At 35.9% G+C, this 27881-nt stretch overlaps 3 protein-coding genes across 3 annotated transcripts; 1 reads left to right on the plus strand and 2 right to left on the minus strand.

Moving 5' to 3' along the window:
- Window positions 1–1126: 1126 nt before the first annotated feature.
- LOC101896200 (fibrillin-2) lies at window positions 1127–9007 on the plus strand. Its single transcript, XM_059129565.1, has 2 exons — window positions 1127–5651; window positions 8816–9007. The coding sequence occupies exons 1-2, from the start codon at window positions 1130–1132 to the stop codon at window positions 8890–8892; spliced, it is 4599 nt and encodes a 1532-aa protein (XP_058985548.1). The 5' UTR covers window positions 1127–1129; the 3' UTR covers window positions 8893–9007.
- A 7729-nt stretch (window positions 9008–16736) lies between these two features.
- Window positions 16737–17689, minus strand: LOC105262533 (uncharacterized). Its single transcript, XM_011297811.3, has 2 exons — window positions 16932–17689; window positions 16737–16870 (listed from the first exon to the last, which is right to left on the minus strand). The coding sequence occupies exons 1-2, from the start codon at window positions 17278–17280 to the stop codon at window positions 16791–16793; spliced, it is 429 nt and encodes a 142-aa protein (XP_011296113.1). The 5' UTR covers window positions 17281–17689; the 3' UTR covers window positions 16737–16790.
- A 6770-nt stretch (window positions 17690–24459) lies between these two features.
- LOC101896038 (epidermal growth factor-like protein) lies at window positions 24460–25427 on the minus strand. Its single transcript, XM_005192180.4, has one exon. It carries the CDS (start codon window positions 25365–25367, stop codon window positions 24504–24506), a length of 864 nt encoding a protein of 287 aa, XP_005192237.1. The 5' UTR covers window positions 25368–25427; the 3' UTR covers window positions 24460–24503.
- Window positions 25428–27881: the final 2454 nt, after the last annotated feature.

Below are 27881 nucleotides of genomic sequence, written 5' to 3' on the forward strand. Positions count from 1 at the left end.
TAATAATAATAATAATAATAATAATAATAATAATAATAATAATAGTAAAATAATAATAAAAATAATAATGTAATAAAGCAAGTAAAAAAGCTGTAAGTTCGGCCGAGCCGAACTTTGAATAGCCTCCACCATTTGGTACACTTTTGGCAATTTTCAAAAAAAATCTGTTAAAATCATAAAAATACCGAATGTAGCCGTATATTAGGGCCAATACGACGACGTGGACCTGCATAGGCACTGTATTTAAGCACTCTTCAACTTTGATAGCTTCCTATTACTCTCATAATATACTCAGGGATTTGAAATTTAGATTTCATGGCGAAAATTAATTTTTGGAAAATATTGACATTTTGTGTGGGAGGTCCAGAAGGAGTAGACCGATATTGCCCATCTCCGAACTCGATCTAAGTTTGACAATAATATTACGATGTACAGCAAGACAGACGGACGGACATCGCTAACTCGACTCCAAATGACCTATCTTCGCTTGCGTCAGTATGATTGCAACCAAATTGACTCTCTTAGCTTTAAAGCCATAATCGTTCAATTTTTCTGTAATAATTCTCTCTTATCCTCTCCTATAAACGACTTTCATTTCGAATCTCTCTTCCAGACCACAACGGTTACCCGAGTCGTGAATTCTGCTGTCGGGGCTATCGCATGATAAAGGGCAACTGTGAACCGATTGTCCGTAAAGGGTTGTGCCAATGGCAAATGCGTTAAGCCCAATGAGTGCGATTCTGCCGGGCTATCGATTTTCAGCGAAGTGGAGAAAACGAGGTAAGCTTCGGTTCTGATTTTCAAAATTTATTATGAGATTACCCAAAATTTGTTGTTCCCCAGATGTGTGCCGGATTGTGGTAAATGGAGCGTGGCTTCTGCGTGCAACCCGGCAAGTGTAGCTGCTATGAAAATTTCGAACTTAAGGGTGATTCATGTCAACCGGCCTGTAAGAATTGTGAAAACGGCACATGTAAAATGCCCGGCAAATGTCAATGCAATTCGGGTTATGAAATGTCCGGGGATGGGAAATGTGAACCCGTCTGCGATCAGCCCTGTGTGAATGGTGTGTGCAGTGCTCCGGCATGTGTTCCTGCAAGGAAGGTTATCAATGAATGGTTGAAAATAAATGTCAACCCGTTGCAAAGAGGGTTGCATAAATGCTCGCTGTGTGGCGCCCAATTTGTGTGAATGCACTAGAGGCTTTGCCAAGGTGACGCCAGGGCGATGTGAACCCATATGCCACACGATATGTGTGAATGGCAAATGTGTGGCCCCAGAGACTTGTAAATGTAATGAGGGCTATGAAAAGTCTGGGGAAGAGGAGGAATGTCGGCCCGTCTGCTCGGCAGGTTGTCCAAATGGCAAGTGTGTGGCCCCAGAGACTTGTGAATGTAGTCGAGGTTATATTATGACGACGGATGGTAAATGTGAACCCCTTTGTGAGAGGGGTTGTGCCAATGGCAAATGTGTGGCCCCTGGTGTTTGTGAATGCAATACAGGTTACCGTTTAAATGCCGAAAAGGCATGCGAACCCGTTTGCTTGGCGGAATGTAAAAATGCCCGCTGTGTGGCGCCCAATCAATGTGAGTGCCATACGGGTTATGATCGTTCATCATCTTTACCCAATGAATGTCAACCTATTTGTAAATCGGGATGTCCAAATGGCCGTTGTGCTGCACCGGGCCAGTGTGAATGTGATAAAGGCTATCGCAAGGTGGGAGAGGAATTATGTGAGCCGATTTGCGATAACAATTGTCCCCATGGTAAATGTGTGGCCCCAAATCGCTGTGAATGCCATGAAGGTTATGAGAATAAATCACCTGCCGACTGCGCACCCATTTGTTCCTCTGGATGTCCCCATGGCTTATGTGTGGCTCCTGAAAAATGCCAGTGCTTGGAAGGTTATGAAATCCTAAATGGCATCTGTACACCCCAGTGTCCGGGGGGTTGTGAAAATGGCAACTGCATACAACCCAATGTCTGTGAGTGCCTGGAGGGTTATTCCCAAGAAAATCCAAATAAATGCCAGCCCATTTGTTCCCGGGGATGTGAAAATGGCCGCTGTGTGGCTCCAGAGAAGTGTGCATGTCTGGAGGGATACTCGGCCCTGACACCGCAACAATGCATCCCCATATGCCCATCCAATTGTCCCCATGGCTCTTGTGTGGCTCCTGGAAAATGTCAATGTAATGATGGCTATCATCAAGTCGATAACGAAACGTGTGAACCCACCTGCGCCGGAGGCTGTCCTCATGGCAAATGTGTGGCCCCCTGGAAATGTGAATGTTTGCAGGGCTATGCCATGGAGGAGGGAGAATGCAGGCCCCAGTGCTCACCAGCTTGCCAGAATGGTGTTTGTTTGCAACCAAATACCTGCTCTTGCCTCGAGGGTCATACTCCCATCTCTGGGCATGAATGTACATCCATTTGTAATTCCAACTGTCCGAATGGCATGTGTGTTGCCCCAGGGAAATGTCAATGCAATGAGGGCTATCAATCCGCATCGGATGAGGAATGTCAGCCGATTTGTGACAACAATTGCCCGCATGGTCGTTGTGTTGCTCCAAATATCTGCGAATGCGACCAGGGCTATAGAAATGCAAATAATCTCACGTGTGAACCGATTTCTGACATGCCATGTTCCCATGGCACCTGTGTGGCTCCCGGAAAATGTGAATGCTTGGAGGGATATCAAATGGTGGCACCCAACATTTGTGAGCCAGTTTGTGCGGAGGGTTGTCTAAATGGTTTGTGTGTGGCGCCCAATGACTGTCAATGCCTTGTGGGTTACACCAAAGCCACAAATGGCAGCTGTGAACCCCACTGTGAGTCGGGTTGCATCAATGCTGCCTGTATTGCTCCCGAAGTCTGTTCCTGCCTTGAAGGTTATGGCATGATTTCACCCAATCGCTGTGAACCGGTTTGCCGAGGCGGGTGTCAAAATGGCAATTGTGTGGCCCCGAATGTTTGTGAATGTTTTGCCGGCTATGCCAAGGATACTCCCCATATCTGTCTGCCCATTTGTGAGACAGGCTGTCCTTTTGGCCGTTGTATTGCCCCCGACACCTGCCAGTGTGATGAGGGCTATAAAATGAACCTGGAGAATATTTGTGAACCCATCTGTGCAGATGGTTGTAAAAATGGACAATGTGTGGCGCCCAATACCTGTGACTGCCTGGAAGGTTATAAAATGCTCAATGCCAAGGAATGTGAGCCTATTTGTGAAACGCCATGCCTGAATGGGGAGTGTGTTGCTCCTGGAGTCTGCGAATGCCTGAAGGGATATCAAATGTCGGAGGATCACAAATGTGAGCCCATTTGTGAACCTCTGTGTTCAAATTCCAAATGTGTGGCGCCCAATAGCTGTGAATGTTTTGAGGGTTATGGAAAATCTTCGGCAACTCATTGTGAACCGATTTGCCAGCCCGATTGTCGAAATGGCCAGTGTACGGCTCCTGGCATTTGTGAGTGTCTGCCAGGCTATCAAATGTCCCAGGAGCAGCAATGTGAGCCGGTGTGTGAACCTCCTTGTGGTAACTCCATATGCATTGCACCCTATACCTGTGAGTGTTTTGCGGGTTACGCACGATCCAGTATTGGACCTCAGCACTGTGAGCCAGTGTGTGAGTTGGGATGTTCCAATGGCGATTGCATTGCCCCAGGTGTGTGTCAATGTCACCGGGGTTACGAGTTAAACCAAATGTCCGTGTGTGAGCCGATATGCCAAGGAAATTGTCCATTTGGCCGCTGTGTGGCTCCCGATAACTGTGAATGTCAGGAGGGCTATTCCAATCGAAATGCAACCCTGTGTGAGCCAATCTGTCAGCCCGATTGTGAAAATGGCAAATGCATACGACCAAATGTCTGTGAGTGTTTTGAGGGCTATGAACTGCAAAGTGGTTACAAATGCCAGCCCTTATGTCCCGAGGGTTGTGAAAATGGTGAGTGCACTCAGCCAAATGTCTGTGAATGCCGCGAGGGTTATGGCCTGACAGAGGGCAATAAATGTGAACCCATTTGTTTGCTGGGTTGTGCCAATGGCATATGTGTGGCTCCCGAAAAATGTGAATGCCTTGAGGGCTATGCCATGAATTCCAGTAACATTTGTGAGCCAGTGTGCGAGTCCGGTTGTCCGAATGGCATTTGTGTGGCTCCAGGCCAATGTCTGTGCCAGGAGGGTTATGAAATGCCCACGGTAGGCGGGGAGTGTCAGCCAATTTGCCAGGAAACTTGTGTGCATGGCATTTGTGTGGCGCCCAATGCGTGTGAATGTGAACAAGGCTATGGGAAATTAACAGATCACGAATGTACGGCCATATGTGAACCTCCTTGTGAAAATGGTGTGTGCGTGGCGCCCAATGTATGTGAATGCCATGAAGGTTTCAAATTGAATGCCACCAAACAATGTGAACCCATTTGTGAGGGAGGATGTGAAAATGGTGAGTGCGTGGCGCCCAATGTATGTGAATGCCATGAAGGTTACAAATTGAATGCCACCAAACAATGTGAACCCATTTGTGAGGGAGGATGTGAAAATGGTGAGTGCGTGGCGCCCAATGTATGTGAATGCAAGGAGGGATTTACTCAGGACTATTTTTACATATGTATGCCCACGTGTGAACCCCCTTGTCGCAATGGCGAATGTGTTACCCCAAATGTCTGTGAATGTCATGAAGGTTATGTGCTTAGCCCCTTGCAGCTATGTGAACCCCATTGTCCCAGTGGCTGTCCAAATGGTCACTGTAAAGCGCCAGGAGAATGTGAATGTTCCGAAGGCTATAAAATGAACTCCACGCAACAATGTGAACCCCATTGTGAGAATAAATGTATAAATTCCTCCTGCATAGCACCCAATGTTTGTGAATGTCATCCAGGGTATTCAAAAGTATCATCCGACACCTGTGAACCCCTTTGTGAAAAGGGTTGCGTGAATGCTCTATGTACAGCTCCCGGGATTTGTGAATGTTTGGAGGGTTATGGTCGCAATGAAGATGACTCCGATGCTGGTGATAATGAATGCAAACCTCAATGTGCTCCGGCATGTGAACATGGCATCTGTGTGGCGCCCAATCAGTGTGAATGTAAGGATGGATATCAGAAATCTGAAGCCGAAAAATGTGAACCTCTTTGTGCCAATGAATGTTTCAATGGAAAGTGTATAGCTCCCAATACCTGTAGCTGCAATGAGGGTTATGAAATAAATGAATCCAACGAATGTCAACCTCTAAAGACAATAACAAACTCTTCGCCGGAAGATCGAGGACCCAATGAGCTATGTAACCCCCTAATATGTATCCATGGTTATTGTGAAAATGATATCTGTACCTGTCCGGAAGACATGATTCTAATGGCCACTGATAAACTAACCGCCTGTCTGCTGCGTTGTGATGAGGATTACCAATGCGGTTATGGTTATTGTCGGGCGAATGGTACCTGTGCCTGTGGTGAAGGATTCGAATTTTCTCTTGCCGATATGCGTTGTGAACCTCGTGCCTTGCTGGCCGGCAGTGGTGGGGCATTTGCATCAAGACCCTGGCTGAAATGGTTTTTCATTCTGGCCATATTGGCCTGTGTGGTGGCCTTTAACATCCTGATTATCATGTGCATTTATGCGCGAAGGAAAATATCCTACAATGTGGACTATAAAGGTGAGTTTGGATTTTTTTGGTAATTTTTATTTTTCGCTATTACATTTCCTACGTGGGTTGGGGTCAGTTCGCGGAGACCGAGGGTAAATCATATAAATATATTTGATTCAGTGACCAGAGTAAAGATGACCCAGTTTTTTTTTTTTTTTTTTGGTTGAAGAACAGTTCGATATTATTCAGGTGCCATTAGACGAAAGAGTTTTCTATTGTACTTGGCAACTCTGCGCTGGATTTCCTGCGGAAGAGTAAAGAAGATACAATTTATCTTTTTTTGTTGAGGAACAGTTCGGTATTATTCGGGTGCCATTAGGCGAAAGAGTTTTCAACTTGGTTCTAACAAAAATATTACGCAAACTTGACGTCGAGACCTTGAACGGAACTTCGCAACTCTGCGCTGGATTTCCTGCGGAAGAGTAAAGAAGACACAATTTAATTTTTTTTGTTGTTGAACGGTTCGGTTTTTTTGAGTGCTATTAGGATTCTATAGAGTTTTCAACTTGGTTCTAACTTTTTTTGGTTGTGGAACAGTTCGGTTTTATTCGGGTGCTAATAGGTTCCGACAGTGTTTTCAACTTGGTTTTGACTGGAATATTCCGCAAGCTTGCCGTCGGGACCTTGGACGGAACTCGGCTACTGATCAGACACAGCTTACCTCCTTTTTTTGGTTGAAGAACAGTTCAATGTTATTCGGGTGCTATCAGGCTTCGACAGAGTTCTTCACTTAATTCAATCTTATCTTCGAGACCTTGGAGGGAACTCGGCAATTATGCGCGGGATTTCTTGTGGCTGGTCAGGAGAAAAAAGACCTAGCTTTGAGAAGACATGTCTCCGAGATTGCTAGCAGTGTTGAAATGTCGTAATAAGGGACTGGGGTGCAGTCGATGGTTGGCAGCCGTAGGTGGCTTTGGAAACACACACATCGGGACAAAAGGACACCTGCTCGTGAGTATGAGTGGCAGACGGAGAACTTTTGCAGCTCGAGATCAACGAATGAAGTATTCCTATCTTAAATCGTAGACCCGGCATATGAACAGGCCAATGAAACATCTTCACTAGGAATTATAAATGGGCTACGTAACTTCTTAACTCGGAATTATAAGTGGGGACGAAGAAGGAAGCACCTGCCATTTTCGTAAAAGTGTGTTTCGTAGACCACTTATAATTCCGAGTTAAGAAGTTTCGTACGTAATGTAGTGTAAGTTTCGTATGAGTGTGTTTAGTACGCCGCTCATATTCAGAGCATATAAGTGTACTTCGTCCCCACTTATAATTCCGAGTTAAGAAGTTTCGTATAAGTGTGTTTCGTATGTCACTTATAATTCCGAGAAAAGAAGTTTCGTACGACACTGATAATTCCGAGTTACGCCGCTTATATTCCGAGATAAGAAGTATCTTAGCTAAGAAGTAGCTTAGCTCGGAATATAAGCGGCGTAACTCGGAATTGTCAGTGTCGTACGAAACTTCTTTTCTCGGAATTATAAGTGGTCTACGAAACACACTTTTTACGAAAATGGCAGGCTTTCTTCTTCGTATATTGCGGATTCTCTCTTGGTAGTTAGGAGGAGGTTAGGCGCATCCCTTACCATGAAGACGTCTGTCCGGCTGAATTCTATAGAGTTATAGATGTTCCAGTTGAGCAGTCGTCTGTATATTCCGTTCTCATCAATTGTTGGCCTCATTCCTAAACACGATGTCACTATCCTTCCTTCCCATATTCTTAATCTCTCCATTTGAGCCAAAGATATCTCAGCCCAAGCGACAAAGTAATAGGTTATTATGAGCAGTATAACTTACTTGTAGAGTAGCAGCTTTAGGTCCGGCGGCAGTACTCTTTGCATATGAAAAAGCCTCTGGTAGGCGTAATTCATCGTTTTGGTCCTTTACAACACTTAGTCCACGTGACGGCAGAAGTCAAATCTGTCGTGCAGGATGATTCCTATCGGAATTTCCAATTATTTTGTCGCCAACCTTGATCGTAGGGATGTATCTCCGGAAGCCCTTTGCTGTAGACTGATGTTTGCCTTTGCAAACCATAGGTACTCACTTTCCAACGTCGAGGTTGAGTCCCCATTTGTTGAAGTAGTTGTGGAGCGTATTCATGTACGCAATCAATCTACTTTCCACTGTGCTCCGAAGCGACCTCGTGGATCGATAAAATGTCGTCGCTGTACATTAGCAGTAATCCTGCTTCTGGTGACCCAGGGATGTCGCTGACAAACATGTTGTACAATACCGGTCCCAGCAGTGAACCCTGAGGAGCCCCAGTTATTACCAGTCGTTGGTCAGACAGTTTGCCATCAACTCTAATCCGAAAGACTTTATCCTGGGGAAAGTTTTGCTACCATGAGAGAGGTTTGTCTAACGAATCCAAGCGATTAAATTTTGTATATAATGTCATGTTGCCATGCCGTATCAAAGGCTGTGGTGAAGTCCAGACCAATTACAATTGTTCCCATTTTTGTCTTGAAACCATTTGTGACTTATGTTGTGAAGGCTGCTAGGGCATGGACTGTAGAGTGTTTTGCTCTACATCCGAATTGGTATCCTTTTATCTTCGATGATTCGGCGCAGTAGGAAGTGTTCGAAAGGCTTTCCAGAGGGCGAAAACGCAAATATCTAGGAAACTATATAGCTCCCCCTCAGGGTTGTGTATGTTCCGGGCTTATGAATTGCACAACTCGAGTCTCTTTCCAGGCTATTGGAAAATTACCGATGTTGAGGCAGTGGTTAAACAATATGCTAAAAAAAGGATGATGGCTTTACCAGCCTACTTTGCAGCAATATCAGGGAACTTATCGATGCCACAAGTTTTCGTGTCTGAATCAACAAATCCATTTTTCTCCCAGCGATGTACATTGATGCTAGACCAATCTGCTTTGAACTCACTGCCGAATTCAAAAGAGGGCAGTGCCTTTTCTACTACGATGAGCCCTTTTATGGACTTTCGCTTTAAATTTGTGACGACCAAATAGGTCCTACGCCAAAATAAAGTTATAAAGAAAATGGTGTTTTAAGAAAAAAATATTCTTTATCTTACTATCACTACATCCCGGAACTCTTTTTCTCAGCCACAAATAAAAAATAGTCCCTTAGCTCCTTTAATTTTAATGCTGAGTATTATCTATTTGAAATACTAATACTATTTTTTTTCATTTCATTTTCAGAAAATCAATTGGGTCTAGTAAAATTATCAGCACAAATGGCGGATGTAATACGAGCACCCGAGACAGCAGAAGTTTAATGCAATTTTAATATTCTCAAATAATATTTTATAGTAACTTTAAGTTTTATGTAAATAAATTACAATTTAGTATTACAAAATACATCAAATAAGTAAAAATATAGGCTTTTTAAATATCACAATAAATAAATTAATAAAATCGCAAAAAAAAAATAAATTTTCTATATTTTCAAATTCAATAAAATTTCCTAAAATTCGATACACTTTAAACATACCACGTCACCAATTCAATTTGGGTTACGTTGTCGAATAATCGCAAAATCTCTCTGTGCAAATACAACTCATCCGCGTTTGATGTTATGAAGTTAGCTGTGGTTTCAGAAGGGCTCCTTAAAGTAAAATAGATAAGAACTCCAATATACAGTTATTTTTTCCCTTCAAAAAATACCTGTACGATACCGATGCCAGGTCACCAATACAAATGTTTAAAAAATCCACGCCTATTGAAAGGCAGATGGCCTTTGAAAATTGGTTAAAAAAATTCACGCCTATTGAAGTGCAGATGGCCTTGGAAAAATGTTTAAAAAATCCACGCCTATTGAAGTGCAGATGGCCTTGGAAAATGTTTAAAAAATCCACGCCTATTGAAGTGCAGATGGCCTTGGAAAATGTTTAAAAAATCCACGCCTATTGAAGTGCAGATGGCCTTGGAAAATGTTTAAAAAATCCACGCCTATTGAAGTGCAGATGGCCTTGGAAATGTTTAAAAAATCCACGCCTATTGAAGTGCAGATGGCCTTGGAAAATGTTTAAAAAATCCACGCCTATTGAAGTGCAGATGGCCTTGGAAAATGTTTAAAAATCCACGCCTATTGAAGTGCAGATGGCCTTGGAAAATGTTTAAAAAATCCACGCCTATTGAAGTGCAGATGGCCTTGGAAAAATGTTTAAAAAATCCACGCCTATTGAAGTGCAGATGGCCTTGGAAAAATGTTTAAAAAATCCACGCCTATTGAAGTGCAGATGGCCTTGGAAAAATGTTTAAAAAATCCACGCCTATTGAAGTGCAGATGGCCTTGGAAAAATGTTTAAAAAATCCACGCCTATTGAAGTGCAGATGGCCTTGGAAAAATGTTTAAAAAATCCACGCCTATTGAAGTGCAGATGGCCTTGGAAAAATGTTTAAAAAATCCACGCCTATTGAAGTGCAGATGGCCTTGGAAAAATGTTTAAAAAATCCACGCCTATTGAAGTGCAGATGGCCTTGGAAAAATGTTTAAAAAATCCACGCCTATTGAAGTGCAGATGGCCTTGGAAAAATGTTTAAAAAATCCACGCCTATTGAAGTGCAGATGGCCTTGGAAAAATGTTTAAAAAATCCACGCCTATTGAAGTGCAGATGGCCTTGGAAAAATGTTTAAAAAATCCACGCCTATTGAAGTGCAGATGGCCTTGGAAAAATGTTTAAAAAATCCACGCCTATTGAAGTGCAGATGGCCTTGGAAAAATGTTTAAAAAATCCACGCCTATTGAAGTGCAGATGGCCTTGGAAAAATGTTTAAAAAATCCACGCCTATTGAAGTGCAGATGGCCTTGGAAAAATGTTTAAAAAATCCACGCCTATTGAAGTGCAGATGGCCTTGGAAAAATGTTTAAAAAATCCACGCCTATTGAAGTGCAGATGGCCTTGGAAAAATGTTTAAAAAATCCACGCCTATTGAAGTGCAGATGGCCTTGGAAAAATGTTTAAAAAATCCACGCCTATTGAAGTGCAGATGGCCTTGGAAAAATGTTTAAAAAATCCACGCCTATTGAAGTGCAGATGGCCTTGGAAAAATTTTTAAAAAATCCACGCCTATTGAAGTGCAGATGGCCTTGGAAAAATGTTTAAAAAATCCACGCCTATTGAAGTGCAGATGGCCTTGGAAAAATGTTTAAAAAATCCACGCCTATTGACGTGCAGATGGCCTTGGAAAAATGTTTAAAAAATCCACGCCTATTGAAGTGCAGATGGCCTTGGAAAAATGTTTAAAAAATCCACGCCTATTGAAGTGCAGATGGCCTTGGAAAAATGTTTAAAAAATCCACGCCTATTGAAGTGCAGATGGCCTTGGAAAAATGTTTAAAAAATCCACGTCTATTGAAGTGCAGATGGCCTTGGAAAAATGTTTAAAAAATCCACGCCTATTGAAGTGCAGATGGCCTTGGAAAAATGTTTAAAAAATCCACGCCTATTGAAGTGCAGATGGCCTTGGAAAAATGTTTAAAAAATCCACGCCTATTGAAGTGCAGATGGCCTTGGAAAAATGTTTAAAAAATCCACGTCTATTGAAGTGCAGATGGCCTTGGAAAAATGTTTAAAAAATCCACGCCTATTGAACTGCAGATGGCCTTTGAGAAATGTTTAAAAAATCCACGCCTATTGAACTGCAGATGGCCTTTGAAAATTTGTTAAAAAATCCACGCCTATTGAACTGCAGATGGCCTTTGAGAAATTTTTAAAAAATCCACGCCTATTGAACTGCAGATGGCCTTTGAAAATTTGTTAAAAAATCCACGCCTATTGAACTGCAGATGGCCTTTGAAAATTTGTTAAAAAATCCACGCCTATTGAACTGCAGATGGCCTTTGAGAAATGTTTAAAATATCCACGCCTATTGAAAGGCAGATGGCCTTTGAAAATTTGTTAAAAAATCCACGCCTATTGAACTGCATATGGCCTTTGAGAAATGTTTAAAATATCCACGCCTATTGAAAGGCAGATGGCCTTTGAAAATTTGTTAAAAAATCCACGCCTATTGAACTGCAGATGGCCTTTGAGAAATGTTGAAAATATCCACGCCAATTGAAAGGCAGATGGCCTTTGAAAAATTGTTAAAAAACCCACGCCTATTGAAGTGCAGATGGCCTAAGAAAATTGTTTAAAAAATCCACGCCTATTGAAGTGCAGATGGCCTAAGAAAAATGTTTAAAAAATCCACGCCTATTGAAGTACAGATGGCCTTGGAAAAATGTTTAAAAAATCCACGCCTATTGAAGTACAGATGGCCTTGGAAAAATGTTTAAAAAATCCACGCATATTGAAGTGGAGATGGCCTTTGAAAAATGTTTAAAAAATTCACGCCTATTGAACTGTAGATGGCCTTTGAAATTTTGTTAAAAATCCTGTAGAACTGTAGATGGTCTTGGAAAAATGTTTAAAAAATTCACGCCTATTGAACTGTAGGTGGCCTTTGAAATTTTGTTAAAAATCCTGTAGAACTGTATATGGTCTTGGAAAAATGTTTAAAAAATCCACGCCTATTGAAGTGCAGATGGTCTTGGAAAAATGTTTAAAAAATCCACGCCTATTGAAGTGCAGATGGTCTTGGAAAAATGTTTAAAAAATCCACGCCTATTGAAGTGCAGATGGTCTTGGAAAAATGTTTAAAAAATCCACGCCTATTGAAGTGCAGATGGTCTTGGAAAAATGTTTAAAAAATCCACGCCTATTGAAGTGCAGATGGTCTTGGAAAAATGTTTAAAAAATCCACGCCTATTGAAGTGCAGATGGTCTTGGAAAAATGTTTAAAAAATCCACGCCTATTGAAGTGCAGATGGTCTTGGAAAAATGTTTAAAAAATCCACGCCTATTGAAGTGCAGATGGTCTTGGAAAAATGTTTAAAAAATCCACGCCTATTGAAGTGCAGATGGTCTTGGAAAAATGTTTAAAAAATCCACGCCTATTGAAGTGCAGATGGTCTTGGAAAAGTGTTTAAAAAATCCACGCCTATTGAAGTGCAGATGGTCTTGGAAAAATGTTTAAAAAATCCACGCCTATTGAAGTGCAGATGGTCTTGGAAAAATGTTTAAAAAATCCACGCCTATTGAAGTGCAGATGGTCTTGGAAAAATGTTTAAAAATCCACGCCTATTGAAGTGCAGATGGTCTTGGAAAAATGTTTAAAAAATCCACGCCTATTGAAGTGCAGATGGTCTTGGAAAAATGTTTAAAAAATCCACGCCTATTGAAGTGCAGATGGTCTTGGAAAAATGTTTAAAAAATCCACGCCTATTGAAGTGCAGATGGTCTTGGAAAAATGTTTAAAAAATCCACGCCTATTGAAGTGCAGATGGTCTTGGAAAAATGTTTAAAAATCCACGCTTATTAAACTGCAGATGGTCTTGGAAAAATGTTTAAAAAATCCACGCCTATTGAACTGCAGTTGGCCTTTGATAATGTTTAAAAATCCACGCCTATTGAAGTGCAGATGGCCTTAGAAAAATGTTTAAAAAATCCACGCCTTTTGAGCTGTAGATGGCTCTTGCAAAATGTTTAAAAAATCCACGCCTTTTGAGCTGTAGATGGCTCTTGCAAAATGTTTAAAAAGTCCACGCCTATTGAAGTGCAGATGGCCTTGGAAAAATGTTTAAAAAATACACGCCTATTGAAGTGCAGATGGTCTTGGAAAAATGTTTAAAAAATCCAGAGAGCCGGTGAGGAAAAGTGTAACGTGCCAGGGCGATTGGTAACCTAAAAATATTCTCAGGTGAGTGAAAAAAAAATAATAAGATGTACCGTCGTGGGTAATGGTAAACGTTAGCTGAAACGTGAATTAAAATGTAACTAAAGTTTCGTCGTGAACCTTGGATATTAAAAATTAATGAACTCGGAATTTTGGTGGAAACCAGGTGCCGTTGTGGGCCTTGGATGTTGAAGAAAAGAAGTAAGCCTAAATTTAAGTAAGATCCAAATGCCACCGAGGCCTTGGGTATCGTGGGCCTGGGGTCTTAAAAATTAAAAAACTCGGAATTCAAGTGAAATGCAAGTGCCGTCGAGGGCCTTGGATACTAAACAGAAATAATAACCTAACTTCAAGTGAAATCCAAGTGCCGTCATGAACCTCGGATATAAAAAGTGGAAAAAAATTAAAATTGCAACAATAACAGTGCCGTTTTGGGCCTTCAGTGAGAATCCGATCAGCGCCGAAGCATAGTGCCATCGTGGGCTTTTGATACCAAGATTGAAAAGTTATAAATCAGAACCAAATCAAAAGTTACAAATGAGAACCGAATCGAAGTTCCGTTGTGGGCCTTCGATATCAGCAGTGAAAGAAGCTGAAACCAAATCAAAGCTAAGCGAGAAAACCTAAGCCTACGTCCCATTCCAAGGGACATCGTGGGCCTCTGATTACAAAAGTGTCTACAAATCGAATCGTCGAAGAGCCGTGGTGGGCCTGAAGCTTACATTACACTCCCACTCACCTGAACTCTACCGTGACTTAGCCCCCACACCACATTCGACAAGTACCGACAGTGGAGCAGCCTTCACACTACGACAGCAAGCCTTATCGGCCGACAGCCGCAAGCAATATAAGTATCATACTGAAGTTTGTAGCCATTGAAATTGAATATCATAAAGCGATACCTACCGAATTTGTAAAAGAACAAACTACCTGTTTCTCTCTCAATCACTTCAATATACATTTTCTGTGACGAATCCTACCTAATCATAATGTTTTCAAAACCACACGACTATTGAACTTTAGGTGATGTTTTAAAATTATTTTAGAAAATTCAACCTATAATCTACTCGAATTAAACTGCAGATGGCCTAAAAACCCACTCTTATTGGCCTTTGAAAAATGTTTAAAAAAACCCACTGTTTTTGGAAAAATGTTTAAAACACTCTTATAAGACAGCTGGTGGCTTTCGAAAAATATTAAAAAAAATCACGTCTATTGAAGTGCAGATAGCACGCTTAAGAAACTCCTTTCGAAAATCGACTCCGAACCCTTGATAAATTTGCGATCATACATACAACGACCACCAGATCAGCAAGCCGTATCAGCTGATAGCCGCAAGCAACATAGGTACCATACCGAAGTTTGTAGCCCCTGAAATTGAATATCATATAGCGATACCACACGAATTTGTAAACGAACAAACTACCTGTATCACTCTCACTCACTTCAATATAAATTTTCTGTGACGAGTCCCCCCTATTCATAATGTTTTCAAAACCCCTCGTCTATTGAACTCCATGTTATCTTTGAAAATTATTTTAGAAAATTCGCCCTAAAATCTACTAGAATTAAACTGCAGATGGCCTAAAAACCCAGTCTTATTGGCCTTTGAAAAATGTTTAAAAAAGCCACTGTTTTTGGAAAAATATTTAAAAAAATCCACGCCTTTAAAAATTAAAAAAAAACACTCTTATTAGACAGCTGGTGGCTTTCGAAAAATATTAAAAAAAATCACGTCTATTGAAGTGCAGATAGCACGCTTAAGGTACTCCAGATGGTTTTGATTTTTTTTTTTTTTTCAAAAATCGACTCCGAACCCTTGATAAATTTACCGGCCACCGGATCAGCAAGCCGTATCAGCCGATAGCTACAAGCAACATAAGTATCATACCGAAGTTTATAGCCCCTGAAATTGAATATCATAAAGCGATACATACCGAATTTGTAAACGAACAAAGTACCTGTTTCACTCTCAATCACTTCAATATACATTTTCTGTGACGAATCCTACCTAATCATAATGTTTTCAAAACCACACGACTATTGAACTTTAGGTGATGTTTTAAAATTATTTTAGAAAATTCAACCTAAAATCTTCTCGAATTAAACTTTCAGACGGCCTCTCTTTTTGGAAAATGTTTCAAAAAAATCCACGCCTTTGAAAATGGTAAAAATCCACACTTATTGGACAGCTCATGGCTTTTGAAAAATATTTTAAAAAATGCACGTCTATTGAAGTGCAGATAGCACGCTTAACGATGCTGTCGTGAACCTTTGATATCAAATTTGGAATATAATAAATCAGAACCGGAGTGCCGTAGTGGGCCTTCGACATCAATATCGAAGAGTTGTAATCAGAATCGAAGTGCCATCGTGGGCCCTTGATATAAGCAGTGGAAGAAGTTGAAGCCGAATCAAAGTGTAGCGAGAAAACCTAAGATTCTAAAAAGCGTCATGAGCCTTTGATGAAAGAAGTTTTTACAAATCGAATCGTCGAAGAGCAGTCGTGGGCCTGAAGCTGACATTACACTTTTACTTAGCTGAACTCTGCCGGGGTATTACCTTGCCCAAGCCGTCTCAGCCCATAGCCGCAAGCAATATAGGTACCATACCGAAGTTTGTAGCCCCTGAAATTGAATATCATAAAACGATACCTACCGAATTTATAAACGGACAAACTACCTGTTTCACTCTCACTCACTTCAATATAAATTTTCTGTGACGAATCCCACCTATTTCTAATGTTTTCAAAACACCACGACTATTGAACTCCAGGTGATCTTTCAAAATTGTTTTAGAAAATTCACCCTAAAATCTACGCGAATTAAACTGCAGATGGCCTAAAAACCCACTCTTATTGGCCTTTGAAAAATTTTTAAAAAACCCACTCTTTTTGGAAAAATATTTGAAAAAATCTACGCGTTTGAAAAATTTAAAAAAAATCCACTCTTATTAGACAGCTGGTGGCTTTCGAAAAATATTAAAAAAATCTCGTCCATTTAAGTGCAGATAGCACGCTTATCGAACTCTAGATGGTGTTTATTTATTTATTTTTTTTTTTTTTTTTTCAAAAATCGACCCCGAATTCTTGATAAATTTACGATCATTAAACTCCAGATGACATTTAACTTTGTCAATTACCCTTTGTCCAAAAATCGACTCCGAACCCTTGATAAATTTACGATCATTGAACTCCAGATGGCATTTAACTTTGTCCATTGTCCTTTCTTAGTCGGTGGCATCCAATGTTTTTTCTTTTTAATTTTTTTTTTTAATATTTTTATTCAATCACCCGACAATGACCCAATAATTCTTAAAAAAAAAGTAAACAAATATATAAATTTATTTATATATATTTTAATAAAAATAATATTTACAAGTTGCTTATACACGAATTTACACATACATATATACTGATGGAAAAAGAATACTTGATACTGGAAAAGTAAAAATTTAATAGACCATAATTTGATTGCGATCTAAGAAATGTTCACAGAAATACTCTGGAGAGGCGGGATAGCAGTTGTAGCATTCTGAAATCAAATATTGAAACATCAGTGAATTTATTTCTTTAAAAAGAAAATATTTCTTTACCTGTTCGCGTTTGCCGTTGTTTCTGGATCTGCACCTGTCGCATTATCAGCCCCAGGGCAATGAGTACGGCCAATATGCACACGGTTATAATGATGCACCAAATATTTAGCCAGGATGGCACATGCAGTTTACACACAGCTGTACTTTCGGTCATAGCACCACCATCAGCATCATCATCATCTCGCTGGAAATTTTCCATAAAATTCAAAATCGACGATTCCAGTGGGGTGCGCAGGGTTGTGGGAGCACCACCGCCTAAGGCGGCACTTTCGTTTTCAAAAATTTCTTCAAAATCGCCAGCTGATATGGAATGTGGGGAATTGAACATGTATTCGGTTAGGCGACCCATATCCAATTTTTATTCGGCTTGGAACTATTGTTTCACTTATATTTTTTGTTCAAAGGAAATGAACTGTGGACGTTTAATATCTTCAACCAACTATCACTGAATGAAGGAAAAATTATGTTGTTGGATTTCTTTTGTTGCTGCAGCGGTGACAGCAGCAACAGCAGCTGCTGGTGGTGAGGCAAGCAATTCTACATGTCTGGGGGAACGTTCAACGCTCTGCATCAGGGGCGTCTGTAGCACGCATGTCGCCAAGTCAGCCACTCACTTAGTCATATTATCTGTAGCTCAACACCTCCCTAGCTCAGGATGTCAACATGCCCGCCATCAACAGCCAGCAGCAGCATGTGACTTCAAGTACGAATCAAAAGCGATGAAATTATCTTGTGCGTATTAAAGAAAAACAAATAACAACAACAAATACAAAAACACTTTCTAGAATATTATATAGTCAAAGTGTATTAAAAATAGCTTGAGTTGCCGATATTGCTGTCGATGTTTTCGACATATCAATGTTTGTTGTTTCGTTTTTTTTTCCAACTCCATTCCAACAGTCATCCCAGACCGACCATTAAATCATTCATCCATTTTATTCTGGAATCAAAACAAAGAGTTACACGGACTTGGGCAATGTTATTTTTGTTATTGTTGTTTCATTTGTTGTTGTTGTTGCTGTATTTTATTTTTATAGATTGTCTTGAAAATTTTCCAAGCTTAAACAAAATAAAAGCCGCATGAATTGATTCGAACAAGATGAAGAGGCAGAGAAAATAACAAGGTTCAGTGGCTAAGTCAGACGACAAGATGAATGTAGTTCAAATTAAAAAAAAAACAATATTTGTTCGGAGTTGGGAAACTATCAGGCAGGGTTGAGGCGTGATGATTGCCGAAAACTGAAAAAAATATTTAAAAAAAATAATATTAATTTTTTTATTTAAATCCATATTTGAAAAAAATATATTTTTTTTTAAAATCCAGGTTTGAATTTTTTTTTTTAAATGCAGGTTTGGAAAAAATATTTTTTTTTTTAAATTCAGGTTTGAAAAAATATTTTTTAAAAATTCAAGTATGAAAAAATATTTTTAAACACCCAAAAAAAATATTTTTTAAAAATGCAAAAAATATGCAAATCAAAATCCACGTTTGAAAAAAATATTTTTTAAAAATCCAAAAAAAAACATTTTTAAAAATGCAAAAAAATATGAAAAAAATATTTTTTCAATATCCACGTTTGAAAAAAAATATTTTTCCAAATAACGATTGAAAAAAAATAATTTTTAAAAATTTACGTTTGTTAAAAATTTACGTTTAAAGACAAAACATTTTTTAAAAGTCCTCGTTTGAAAAAAATATTTTTTAAAAAATCTAATTTTGAAAAAATAACATTTTTAAAAGTCCTCGTTTGAAAAAAATATTTTTTTAAAAAAATCTAATTTTGAAAAACAAAATTTTTTAAAAGTTCTTTATGATCTTTATTTATGATCTTTGAAATAAATATTTTTTAAAAATACACATTTACTTAACGTTCTTGAAAAATATTTTTTAAGAATCCACATTTGAAAAAATATTTTTTAAATATCCACGTTTTTTTAAAATCCACGTTTGACAAAAAAATATTTTTTAAATATCCACTTTTTTTTAAAATCCACGTTTGACAAAAGAATATTTTTTAAATATCCACGTTTTTTTAAAATCCACGTTTGACAAAACAATAGTTTTTAAATATCCACGTTTGACAAAAAAATATTTTTTAAATATCCACGTTTTTTTAAAATCCACGTTTGACAAAAAAATATTTTTTAAATATCCACGTTTTTTTAAAATCCACGTTTGACAAAAAAATATTTTTTAAATATCCACGTTTTTTTAAATCCACGTTTGACAAAAAATATTTTAAAAAAATCCACGTTTGAAGAAAACATTTTTTAAATATCAACGTTTGAAAAAAAATATTTTTTAAAAATCCACGTTTGACAAAAAAATATTTTTTAAATATCCACGTTCTTTTAAATCCACGTTTGACAAAAGAATATTTTTTTAAATATCCACGTTTTTTTAAATCCACGTTTGACAAAAAATATTTTAAAAAAATCCAAGTTTGAAGAAAATATTTTTTAACTATCAACGTTTGAAAAAATATTTTTTAAAAATCCACGTTTAAAAAAATATCCTTTTAAAAATCCACGTTTAAAAAAATATTGTTTAAAAATCCACGTTTAAAAAAAAAATTATAAAAATCCACGATTGAAAGTTCTGGTTTTTTTTTAGTTTTAAAAGTTCTCATTTATTTATGATTTTTGAAATAAATATTTTTAAAAAATATTTTTGAAAAATCTGCGTTTGGAAAAAATGTTTTTGAAAAATCCACATTTGTTAAAAATTCACATTTTAAAAAATTATTTTTTATATTCCCTATTTGAAAAAATATTAATATATGTTTAAAAAATGAAAAATCCACTTTTTAAATCCACATTTGAAAATACATTTTTAACGGTTGAAAAAATATATATTTTTAAAAATTCACATATATTAATGACCCATAAAAAATATTTTATAAAAATCAAATTGTATTTTTTGAAAATCCATTATTATCTAGGGTCTATAAATAAAACATATTTTTTAAATTCACGTTTGAAAAAAATAATTTTGAAAAATCCACACTTGTTGAAAAAGCTTTTTTAAATCCATATTTGTAAAAATGGAATGGAATATTTTGAAGAATTATTTTTAAGTTAAAATATTTATTAAAAAATTCACTTTTAAAAAAAATGTTTTTAAATCTACATTTGGAAATATATTTTTTTAAAAACTCACATCTGAAAAAAATAAAAATCCACATGTTTTAATGTTCGGTAAAAAATATTTCTTAAAAATCAACTTTTGAAAAAAATATATTTTTTAAAAATTCACGTTTGAAAAAAAAAAATAATTTTTAAAAATCCATTATTATTTAGGGTCCTTAAATAAAATATAGTTTTTAATTTCACATTTGAAAAAAACTAATTTTTAAAAATCCATTATTGTTTAGTGCCCTTAAATATTTTTCTTTTTTTTTTTGGAAAAAAAAAAATAAAATTCCATGATTGAAAAAATATTTAAAAAAAATTCACATTTTAAAAAAATATATGTTAAAATTCACGTTTATTTACGATACTGGAAACATATATTTTTTAAAAATTCACGTTTGACATAAATATTATATAAAAATTGATGTTTGACAAAAATATTGTTCAAATATAGGCGTTTGAAAAATACATTTATTAAAGGTCATTGAAAAAAATATTTTTTTAAAAATTCACATTTATTTAAGGTTCTTGAAAAAAATATTTTTTTAAAAATGCTCATTCACATAAGGTTCTCGCAAAAAAATATTTTTTTAAAAATTCACTTTTACTTAGGTTCTTGAAAAAATATTAAAAAAAAATCCACGCTTATAATATTTTACGCTTATAATATTTTATTTTACTTAAGGTTCTTGAAAAAAATATTTTTTTAAATGCACATTTACTTAAGGTTCTTGAAAAAAAATATTTTTTTTTAAATGCACATTTACCTAATGCTCTTGAAAAAATATTTTTTTAAAAATGCAAATTTACTTAAGGTTCTGGAGAAAAATATTTTTTAAAAATTCACATTTACTTAAGGTTCTTGAAAAAATGTTTTTTAAAAATGCACATTTACTTAAGGTTCTTAAAAAAATATATTTTTTTAAAATTTAGATTTACTTAAGGTTCTATGGTCCTGCAAAAATTGTTTTTATAAAATCCACGGGTATCTATCGTCCTTCAAAAATTATTTTTATAAAATCCAAGCGTATCTATGGTCCTTCAAACATAATTTTTATAAAATCCTCTTGTATCTGTGGTCCTTCAAAAATAATTTTTAAAAAATCCACGGGTATCTATCGTCCTTCAAAAATTATTTTTATAAAATCCAAGCGTATCTATGGTCCTTCAAACATAATTTTTATAAAATCCTCTTGTATCTGTGGTCCTTCAAAAATAATTTTTAAAAAATCCACGCTTATTCATGGACCTTCAAAAATTATTTTTAAAAAATCCACGCTTATCCATGGACCTTCAAAGATTATTTTTAAAAAATCCACGCTTATCCATGGACCTTCAAAAATTATTTTTAAAAAATCCACGCTTATCCATGGACCTTCAAAAATTATTTTTAAAAAATCCACGCTTATCCATGGACCTTCAAAAATTATTTTTAAAAAATCCACGCTTATCCATGGACCTTCAAAAATTATTTTAAAAAATCCACGCTTATCTATTGTACCTCAAAAATTATTTAAAAAAAAAAATCCACGCTTATCTATTGTCCCTCAAAAATTATTTTCAAAAATCCACGCTTATCTATGGCCCTTCAAAAATTATTTAAAAAAAAATCCATGTAATATCATAAAAAAAAATATTCAAAATCAGCATTTTAATTCAATAATAAAATAGCTTTATAAAATATATTGAACAAATATATAATCATGGTAGCCCTCGAAAAAAAAAAAAAATAAAACAACCAAAAATATTTATTTTTTACCTTCATAAAGATGTTAGAAAAATTAACTTTCTGTTTCCAGCCAGTTTTATCTGTCCCCACGTTTTGCAGGAAATACAGCAATGTCGTAGACTGTGTTTTTTCCAGCCTTTCAAGCATTCTCAATGCATTCAATTTATCAGCAAAATACCTCTTAGAATTTAAGCGTAAAAGCTTTTGTGTGTTACTTGGGGGGTTCTTAATCGAAATCTGTTGTTGCCTTATTTTTTTTTTAAATTGTAACGGTATTGTTTAAATATTTTCTAAGTGAGCTTCTATGAAGCTGAAGCTTAATAATAGCCATACCATTTCAGGTTCTATATGTTACAGCTTTTGCATACACTCGAGGTGATTTGTATATGAACAGCAATGAAAAATGAAGAAATATTCTTCCAAAAATTTTGGTCTGGTGGTCACTGAAAGAAAATATTTTTAAAAAATCCACGCTTTTTTTCCACAATTATTGGTCTTGAAAAAATATTTAATAAATATTATATATTTAATAAATTTAATAATTATTCTCCTTTGATTTTTCTTCTCTTTAAAAAATCCACCTTTCTTGTAGTGATGGCCCTTGAAAAATAATAAAAAAACACTTTTCTTGTAGTGATTGCCCTTGAAAAAATATTTCTTAAAAAATCCACGTTTCTTGTAGTGATGATCCTAGAAAATAATTTTTGAAAAAAAAAACACGTTTCTTAAAGTAATGATCCTTGACAAATTTAAAAAAAAAACTCGATTCGTGTAGAAAAATATTTAAAAAAAACCACATTTCTTGGTCTAAAGGTTCTTTAAAAGATCCACATTTCTTTGTCAATGGTCCTTGAAATAATATTATTTAAAAAAAAGTTTCTTGTCCTAAGGGTCCTTATAAAAAATATTCTTTTAAGAATCCACGTTTAAGGACCAGGGATGGTCCTTAAAAAAATATTCTTTCAATAATTCACGTTTAAGGACCAGGGATGATCCTTAAACAAATAATCTTTCAAGAATCCACGTTTAAGGACCAAGGATGGTCCTTAAAAAAATAATCTTTCAAGAATCCACGTTTAAGGACCAGGGATGGTCCTTAAAAATTAATATTTCAAGAATCCACGTTTAAGGACCAGGGTTGGATCTTAAAAAAATATTCTTTCAAGAATTCACATTTATTATTTTATCCTTCAAAAAATGATCTTTAAAAATCCACGTTTATTGGTCTGATGGTCCTTGAAAAATATTCTTTAAAAAATTCATGTTTATTGATCTGATGGTCCTTCAAAAAATGATCCTTAAAAATCCACGTTTATTGGTTTGATGGTCCTTCAAAAATATTTCTTAAAAAAATCACGTTTATTGATCTGACGGTCCTTCATAAAATATTCCTTACAAAATCCAGGGACATTGGTCTTATGATCCTTCATAAAATATTCCTTACAAAATCCAGGGTCATTGGTCTTATGATCCTTCAAAATATAATCCTTAAAAAATCCACGTTTATTGGTGTGATGGTCCTTCAAAAATATTCCTTAAGTAATCCACGTTTATTGGTCTGATGGTTCTTCAAAAATAGTCCTTAAAAAATCCACGTTTATCGGTCTGATGGTCCTTCAAAAAATAATCCTTAAAAAATCCACTTCACAATTAGGGTTCTTGGTAGGTCTGTTCCCTTCCTTGCAGAAAATTTTGCTGCAGCTTCAATAATTACTATATGGAGGCTTATAACGGTACCTCCCAATATTCGGTTTTTGAAGGGGTCTGCCAAAATGTCCAACGAAATCAGCTGAAACTTGAAAATTATTGTTCTCGGTAGGTCTGTTCTCTCTTTGCAAACAATTTACCCCCAAAATTTCGGTCTTTTTATAGTTTCTTCAAAATGGGGTTCTTGCAAGGTCTGTTCTCTCCAGGAAAAACTTGTTTGCGACAGGTCAACTAATTGGTATAGCCCCCATATAGCGGTACCTCCCGATTTTCGGCATTTGGAAGATTTGTGCCACAATTTCCAACTTAATTAGCTGAATGTTGACAATTGGAGTTCTCTGTAGATTCTTTTCTCTCCCAGCAAAGAATAGTGGCTATATTTCTGCTAATTGGTGTAGCCCCCATATAACGGTACCTCCCGATTTTCGATATGTTTTGAATTTTCTGCCACAATTTCCAACCAAATTATATGAAACTTGACAATTGGGGTTTTTGGTCGGTCTGTTCTCTCCCTGAAAAAAATGTTGGATTCAGGAAATTAGGGGAAACTTTGTAACTGGGGTTCTCGTAGGGGGGGGGGGGGGGGTGTATAACAAGTTTGGCCCGACCGATCTTTAAGCCCTTTTTCCACATAGTATGGAGGGTATACTAAGTTTGTCATTCCGTTTGTAACACCTCGAAATATACATTTTAGACCCCATAAAGTATATGTATTCTTGATCAGCATAAAATTCTATGTCGATGTAGCGATGTCCGTCCGACTGTCCGTCTGTGGAAATCACTCTAGCTTCGGAACGAATTAAAGAAGGTTGATTAATCAGTTTTATTATTATTTTCTCTTTTAATTTTTGTTAAATGGCCATTTTTTGCCAGCCTTTTTCAAAAATATTCTCAAATACCTTTTTTTCTTTCATTTTTTTTTTAAATTTAATTTTTTTTTAAATAATTCACCTGTTGTAATAATTTGTACAATTTCAAAATTTTTATTGTTTTAAAAATTGTTATTACAATACTTTCAAAATCACCAACAAAGGTGATTTTTGGGGAGCTATTTTCAGAAATTTCCTCCACTTCCTTTCATCAATTAAACTGGCCGCATAAAAGTCACCATCACCTGTAGCACCACCACTGGTCAATGCCTCCTCCTCATTATCATCCACAATCAGATCATCGCCATCATCATCCTCTGCATCGTCATCCCATTTCTTGGGCACACAAATGTACTCATTATTCCCCATTTTGCGATAACTCTCATAGCAGGTGCATTGATTCGGTGCCGAACAGTAGCCATTACGACAGCGACGCCTACACCTCGGCTTACATTTCCGATCACGTAACGACCATCTGAAACCGGCGGAACAGCGACATTCACCCGATGGCAGACAATAACCATTGTCGCAATCTTGACACGGTGACGGCACACAGCCGCTGGGTGTGGAAATGAAACCCTCCTTACATTCACATATGCCCGGTTTAATGCACACCGCATTGATGCACTCATCACAGATGGGAGCACAACCCTGTGGCGTCTCCACATAACCATCGTTACACTTGCATTCATCGGGCGCCAGGCATTCACCATTTTCACAATTCTCACAACGTGGTATACATACGCCATCAACCAGAACGAAACCATCATGGCAAATCGATACACACTGTCCGGGATTGTTTTCATCGGCCACATAACCTTCACAGCAATCCTTGACGGTGGTCTTTATGGGTACCCTCTCTAGGCGGCCATTTCGTTGAATGGCCTTTATTTTGGTCTTCTCCACGAGGCACATCTGACACTGAACCACCACCATCAGGAGCGGCAAAATGCCGATGATCTTCAGAAGCATTGAAGAATGTATGGCGTCCCTGGCCATAATCCGCTTGTAATTGAATTTGTGTGCGCACTCGGATAAAGTTCGTTATCAACTATTTCGCAAATCGGTTTTATTGTTTTTTTAGTTTTGAACATGGGAATGGGTTTAGCTGAAAATAAAAATAAAATAAATTCTTTGTTGATAAATACAAAATATTAGATGGCGGCAAATGTAGCAGAAAAGGGTGTTGATTTTGGAATGTCTGAGATTTGTAAAAACTCTGAGCGACGAAATTAGATTTTTTTTCAATAATTACTAGAAAATATTCAGTAGATTACACTGTGCAAATAAATTATATTTTTTTTTTCAATAATTACTGGAAAAATCCAGTAGATTACACTGTGCGACAATTTTCAAATTTTTCAATAATTTCTGGAAAAAATCAGTAGATTACACTGTGCGACAAAATTTATTTTTTCTACTAATTATTGGAAAAAATACAGCAGATTACACAGTGCGACAAAATTAAATTTTTATAATAATTACTGGAAAAATTCTCTAGATTACACTGTGCGACAAAATTCAATTTTTTTTTCACTAATATCTGGAAAAAATCCAGTAGATTACACTATGCCACTAAATTCAATTTTTTCAATAATTTCTGAAAAAGGTCGAGTAGATTATACTGTGCAACAAAATGTAATTTTTTCAATAATTTCTGAAAAGATCCAGTAGATTACACTGTGCGACAAAATTCAATTTTTCAATGATTTGTGGAAAATTCCAGTAGATTACACTGTGCGACAAAAATTATCTTTTTTTCATAATTTCTTAAAGAAATTAAATAGATTACACTGTGCGACAAAATCCAATTTTTTCATTAACATCTGGAAAAATCCAGTAAATTACACTGTGCGACAAAATTCAATTTTTTCTATAATAATTATTGGAGAAATCCAGTATATTACACTATGCGACAAAATTAATTTTTCCAATAATTTCTGGAAAAAAATTGAAAATAAAATGCGACAAAATTATTTTCAATAATTTCTTAAAAAACAGTAGATTACACTGTGCAATAAATTTTAAAAATACAATAGATTACACTGTTCGACAAAATTATTTTTTTTAATAATTTCTTAAAAAAAGTAGTGGATTACACTGTGCGACAAAATCAATTTTTTTAATAATTACTGGGAAAAATCCAGTAGATTACACTGTGCGACAAAATTATTTTTTTCAATAATTTCTGGAAAAAAAATTCAGTAGATTACACTGTGCGACAAAATTCAAATTTTTACTGTGCGACAAAATTTAATTATTTCAATAATTCGGGAAAAAAATCCGGTAGATTACACTATGCCACAAAATTCAATTTTTTCAATAATTTCGGAAAAAAGAACAGTAGATTTCACTGTGCAACAAAATTCAATTTTTTCTGCAATAATTAATGGAGAAATCCAGTATATTACACTGTGCGACAAAATTTAATTTTTTCAATAATCTCTGGAAAAAAAATTAATTATTTCAATAATTTCTGGTAAAAATTCAGTCGATTACTCTGGCGGCAAAATTAATTTTTTTTTTTTAAATAATTTTTGGAAAAATCCAGTAGACTACACTGTGCGACAAAATTCAATTTTTTCTATAATAATTACTGGAGAAATCCAGCAGATTACACAGTGCGACAAAATTTAATTATTTCAATAATTTCTGGAAAAAATCCGGTAGATTACACTATGCCACAAAATTTAAATTTTTCAATAAATTCAGAAAAAAGTTCGGTAGATTACATTGTGCGACAAATTTTATTTTTTCTTTTAATTACTGGAAAAAATCCAGTAGATTACACTATGCGACAAAATTAATTTTTGCTAATAATTGCTGGAAAAATTCTCTAGATTACACTGTGCGACAAAATTCAATTTAATCAAAAATTACAGGAAAAAAATCCAGTAGATTACACTGTGCAACAATTTTCAATTTTTTCAATAATTTCTGGAGAAATGCAGAAAATTCTGGAGAAAATCAGTAGATTTTTTTAAAATTTACTGGAAAGATCCAGTAGATTGCACTGTGCCAAAAAAAATCATTATTTTAATAATAAATTGCGACAAAATTCAATTTGTTTTCAATAATTTCTGAAAAAAATCCAGTAGATTACACTGTGCGACAAAATTCAACATTTTCAATAATTTCAGAAAAAAGTTCGGTAGATTACATTGTGCGACAAAATTTATTTTTTCTATTAATTACTGGAAAAAATCCAGTAGATTACACTGTGCGACAATTTTTTTTTTTTTAATATTTCTGGAAAAATCCAGTAGAATACACTGTTCGACAAAATTGAATTTTTTCTGCAATAATTTCTGAAAAAAATCCAGTAGATTACATTCTACGACAAAATTTATTTTTTTTAATAATTACTGAAAGGAAATCCAGTAGATTACACCGTGCGACAAAATTCAATTTTTTTAATAATTTCTGGGGAAAGTCCAATAGACAAAATTCAATTTTTTCATTTTACACTAGATTACACTGTGCGACAAAATTCAATTTTTTCAATAATTTCTG

This window comes from Musca domestica, unplaced genomic scaffold (genome assembly GCF_030504385.1).
Source record: "Musca domestica strain aabys unplaced genomic scaffold, Musca_domestica.polishedcontigs.V.1.1 62, whole genome shotgun sequence".
In the NCBI taxonomy this organism is placed as follows: Eukaryota; Metazoa; Arthropoda; class Insecta; order Diptera; family Muscidae; genus Musca; species Musca domestica.